Source organism: Rutidosis leptorrhynchoides, chromosome 7 (genome assembly GCF_046630445.1).
Source record: "Rutidosis leptorrhynchoides isolate AG116_Rl617_1_P2 chromosome 7, CSIRO_AGI_Rlap_v1, whole genome shotgun sequence".
Taxonomy (NCBI): Eukaryota; Viridiplantae; Streptophyta; class Magnoliopsida; order Asterales; family Asteraceae; genus Rutidosis; species Rutidosis leptorrhynchoides.
The window spans coordinates 178,204,234-178,210,332 of NC_092339.1; the positions used below are offsets into that span (position 1 = coordinate 178,204,234).

The window sequence follows — 6,099 nt, forward strand, 5'->3', positions numbered from 1 at the left end:
TTGAGTTCCAGTAACTATAGTATTTTTTGACTTTAGTTCCTGAATATAACAGGCATTCACATCAAAACCAACAAATAAACTGCTATCTCTAGACATGCAATAAACAGACAGAAGACTAACACAATAATCAGGCACAACAAGCACATCATAGAGAACCAGATTATCAGCCAACTTAAGATTTCCTGTTTTCATAATCTTTGCTTTGGTTCCATTAGGATGGCCAACAGTAAGATTAAGATCACTAACATCAACAACATTTTCTAGATCTTTTTCACAGTTAGTCATGTGTCGATTTGCACCAGAATCAATGATCCAACCATGATTGGAATTACATTGACTGCTAGTGCTACATGATTTAATAAAAGTGGAAATATTATCATTAAAGAAAGCATTTAGATTCAAAAAATCACCTGGCATGTTAGACTGAACACTATTTTTTCCACCTTTATCATCAAGCAAAGCCAAAAGTATTCTAATTTGGTCATTTGTTAAAGAAATTGTATTCTGAGCTGAACCAGAGGGGCCTGCACCATCAGATCCATTGCTGGACCCAATAGTTTTAGAAAAATTAGACAGTTTTGTGTTTCTTTTTTTAAAATTTGGTGGATATCCCACCACTTCAAAACATTTATCTATAGTGTGATTTGTCATACCACACTTAGAACATTTCATATTACTTCTGGGTGGATAACCAATAACTTCATAACACTTTTCAATACTATGTCCAATTCTACCACATTTGTTACATTTTAAATCAGAAGTGTTATTAAAAGGTCTTGATCTATTGGCAAGAAAAGCAGTAGTATCACTACCTACTTTTTTATCCAGAAGACCTCTGTGTGATTCTTCTCTAGATATTATAGAGAAGGCAGTTTTCACACTAGGAAGGGGATCCCTAATAAGAATATTGCTTCTTATGGGTTGGTAAATATCATCCAAACCCATTAGAAACTGCATTAACCTTTATTGATCATGAAATTCTTGTCTAGTTTTATCAACAGCACAATTACAAGCAGGAACTTTACACAACATATCATATTGTTTCCATAAGGAATTCAACTTGTGATAATAGTCAGAAACACTTAAGCCACTTTGGGTCAAAGAGTTTATCTTCTGATGAAGATTAAACATGACAGAACCATCTACCTTATCATAGGTCTCTTTCAATTCAGCCCACACAACAGAAGCAACTTTTGAATATACTTGACCATAATATAAATCATCAGAAATAGCACCCAATGTCCATGATAACATAACAGCATTACACCTATCCCATTGATTAGCAAGTATATCATCTTTAGTAGATTTTTCAAGTGTACCATCAATAAAACCAGTCTTATTTTTAGTTTGAATAGCAAGTTCCATTGCACATGACCAAAATTTATAGTTTTCAGTCCCTTTAAGTTTAAAATTAATAATAGGTGTACTACTAATGTCACTAGCATGCAGATACAGAGGATCACCAAAATCTAATTTACTAATCATGGTAGAACTAACACCTTCATCACCAGACATGATTCAAGTAATCTCAAAGAAAATATCACACAATACAAACAAAAGAAAGAAGATATATGACAAAAAAATAAGAAAGAGTTTAGAAAATGCCCCTAATTTTTAAAGCAGCGGAAGAAAGACGAATGAAGACTGTTGATTCTCGATCTTCTTGACTTAGGGTTAGAACAAACCCTAATTTGAAAAATCAAATTATTGATGAAGACTCTTACGGCAGTAACAAGATTCACCACACAACTTGATTTGAACGAGTCTTGAAGAAGAGAAACCAATTACCCCCAATTTCTTCGTATGAACAAATCTTAAATCGATAAATTCTTTGACTTTTATATCGATAAATTCTTTGATTTTTGTAAAATTATTAACATATATCCAGTATCAACAGCTCTGATACCATGAAGAATTATGTAATCAATAACTTAACACATGATTCTTGTTTAATTAACAAGAATGAAATCAATCTTACTGAACTTAGATCGAGTGAATAACAGGAAACCAAAAATAACTTGTAACAAATCTATAACACTTTACACAGATAACCAATTCATCAACTAGATGAATTAACCACAACCACCAACTTTATCTTTAACAATTGTTTTAACTGAGAGAGGATACAGATGATAGGGAAAGAACGAATGAATGAATTGTGTAAACCTAACCCTAAATCCAGCTATTTATACTCTAATGAACCGACAATAAACATTGACCAGAAATAATCCTCTCAGTTTATAATATTGGCATATTTAGCCCTTGGAATAACTCAAACTCAACTATGTCCCTCCTATGTACCTTTCAAGTTAACCCCCATATCAGATATGTTGATTAAACATGAAAAGTACGAGATGCACAAAGAGTTTGAGACCTTCAAAACCATCTTGAACAAGTATAGCTGCAAACACTTCAGATAATCAACACAGATCACCAGCAGTCTTGTTCAGCCACACCTGCACAACTTAACCAACAATAAGAACACAGAATAGAAAACATGTGCATAATTAGATTGCTATATTCAATACAGATGAAGGCTTCCCTGCACATTTAATTGCAATTTACATACAACAATATTAGAAGAGAATCAAATCCCCATAAGAAGACCAACAACAGAAGGATACAACATTTTTCAGGACTAAATAGAAGTATAGAACTATAGAAGTAAGTCAAATAGACAACTGTATGCTGTAACAAATGAAAAGAAGAGTAGATAGAAGAGAACCTGGCTGCGCACCAAGTTCGATGACGTATAGCTTTGATGTAACATATCCAGCATTAGAACTTTTTGTTGCAAAAGATATGAGAATTGAAGGATACTCATTGCCTGGAACCTGTATGAGACATAACAGTATATGATAAATATTGATGGCATGAAGTGATCTATGATTTCCAAGTATGATATAATAAAAAATATATATATATTCATACTTTCGAGGAGGCAAATGATGCTGCATGAGCTTCAAGAGCTTGACTTTGCTGCTGATCAACCGAAAAAAGCTGCATATTTCCTTTGACTAATTGAGGTCTCTGTAAAATTATAAAACAAACGGAAGTTATAGCAACCACAATCTACTGCAAACTACGTTTATAATGTATAAAAATACAAATCTTAGAATCAAAATCACAAATAAAGAAGATAAAGGACTACATTATTAAGAATATATATATAAACTACAGAACCATGTGACAAGTTTAATATTGACATTGCCAAAATCCAACGTGAAAATAGTATTAAGATTTCCTTTCTGAAGAATATGCCGTTAAACAGAGCAGGATATCTAAACCAATAGACAGTATCAAGTCTACATATATCACTAAAACAGAGCAGGCTATCTAAACCCACAAAACATCCACTAAAATCAAATAACGTGGAGTGTAAGATGCTCTTTAATTTACAGGGTTGGCTGGCTATCTTTATATTCTTTTGCAACCGCCACATAAACCTTATTATTATCGACTACTACATGACGCGTTTCAACAACAATTTCATCCATAATTACCATGATCTGTTAATCAACAACAGGCTACCTAATTTTCTGCTTAAACCTTCGTGCACCTTCTGATGATAGAGAACTAATTACAGCCATCTCAAACATAATAATATTTATATGCTATAATCTATGCATACATATATTAATAATTCACACATATATTTTCATGCTTTAGACACATGTGTGAATTATCAGTTAATAAGAATTCAAAACCCTAAAATTCGATCACACAATACAAAATCTAAAGGCCAAAAAAACTTGAAAATGATCACGAAGACATAAAACATGAAGCGACTCGTCCTAATCCATAAGGATGAATACAATAACATATGGTTACATTGCGAGTTTTTTGACCTCTATATGATACATTTTACAAACATTGCATTCATTTTCAAAAGACAACCTTTCATTACCATGAAAGTTGACAGGCATGCATACCATTTCATAATATCCAAACTATAAATGACCTAATCTGTCATTTACTTAATAATAATCTTTATTGAACTCAACGACTTGAATGCAACGTCTTTTGAAATATACCATGAATGACTCCAAGTAATATATTTAAAATGAGCGAATTCACAGCAGAAGAATTCCTTAATACCTGAGAATAAACATGCTTTCAAGTGTCAACCAAAAGGTTGGTGAGTTCATTAGTTTATCATAATCATTCATTTTCATCATTTTAATAGACCACAAGATTTCCATATATTTAATTGTACACGTAACCCGAGTACAAAATAATACGCGTAACCCGCGAATTAAAAATTCATTCATATGGTGAACGCTTGATAACCGAACTGACATGATGCATATAGTATATCCCCCACATACAGGCATTTCGAAAACATACTGGCCGTCACAATCAGTATATATCATCGAAGTACTAAAACATTCGTAACCCGAATGGGACTTGTCAGGGTCCATAGATCTATTTTTAGGATTCGCGTCAATTAGGGGCCATTTTCCTAATTCTTAGGCTACCAATCTAAAAGGGGTGATATTCGATTTTGATAATCCAACCATAGAATGTAGTTACGATTACTTGTGTCTATTTCGTCAAACATTTATAAAACAGCACATGTATTCTCAGTTCCAAAAATATATATTGCAAAAGCATTTAAAAAGGGAGCAAATGCAACTCACGATATTGTATTTTGTAGTAAAAATACATATTTCATCATTGAAGAAGTGTAGGGTTGGCCTCGAATTCACGAACCTATATCATTCATATGTATATTAAAACATATAATCGTAATCGAACAAATTTATATAAATATTATTAATGATGAATTTTTTATATTAGTAAATTATATATGTTATTTTATATATTTAAATGAATAACAATTTTAATATAGTTAAGTTTTATATCATATATCTTTTTATATAAGAAATCTTTTGTTTACAAAATATAGTTATAATAATACTAGAATAAGTATAATGATAAAAATAATAATTTTAATACTACTAATGATAGTATTAATAATAGTTTTTATGAAAATAATGATAGATTAAATATAATGGTACTTTTAGTAATAATTATATAAATTTTTAATAATAACAATATTGTTAATGATACTCACATTAATGATAATGATAATATTAATAATAATACTTATTTCGGTATTAATAATACTAATAATTATAAAATGATACTAATACTAATATTAATGAAAATAATAATAAATTGTATTAATTTCATAATAATAATAATAATAATAATAATAATAATAATAATCCTAATCATAATAATATTAATACATATATTAGTAACAATAGATATAATACATAAATGATAAAAATTAACAATAATCAACATATTATATTAATAATACTTATAACAATAATAATAATAATGATTATGATACTTATAATTATGATAATATTAATAATAATAATAATTATTATACTAACACTAATAATAATTATAATACTTATAAATATAAATGTGATAATAATTATAATCATAATACTAATAATAATAATAATAATAATAATAATAACAATAATAATAATAATAATAATTATTATAATTATAATAATTATAATAATAACAATAATAATAATAATAATAATAATAATAATAATAATAATAATAATAATAATAAAAGAAAGAAGGACTACCTTTAAAGGAAACAAAAAATTACAGTCCCGACCCGGGTTCGAACCCGAGACCTCACGCTCACCCGCAATCACTCTTAACCATTACTCCGTATTCATTTTTCTAATTAAAACCCATGAACATAAATATATAACCCGTCTGTTTACTCCTCCCTTCTTCTTTATAATACCAAAATCAAACCAGGATCAAATCCAAACTATTAACGAATCAATTATTTAGTTTTAGGATAATTAAACAAAATAGAACCGATTAATAAATTATATATGTTATTTTATATATTTAAATAAATAACAATTTTAATATAGTTAAGTTTTATATTATATATCTTTTTATATAAGAAATCTTTTGTTTACAAAATATAGTTATAATAATACTAGAATAAGTATAATGATAAAAATAATAATTTTAATACTACTAATGATAATATTAATAATAGTTTTTATGAAAATAAAGATAGATTAAATATAATGATACTTTTAGTAA

The 6,099-nt window shown here is 28.6% G+C and overlaps 1 protein-coding gene across 1 annotated transcript; it reads right to left on the minus strand.

The window, feature by feature from the left end:
• Positions 1 to 963: 963 nt before the first annotated feature.
• Positions 964 to 1,515, minus strand: LOC139859808 (uncharacterized). Its single transcript, XM_071848581.1, has one exon. It carries the CDS (start codon positions 1,513 to 1,515, stop codon positions 964 to 966), a length of 552 nt encoding a protein of 183 aa, XP_071704682.1.
• Positions 1,516 to 6,099: the final 4,584 nt, after the last annotated feature.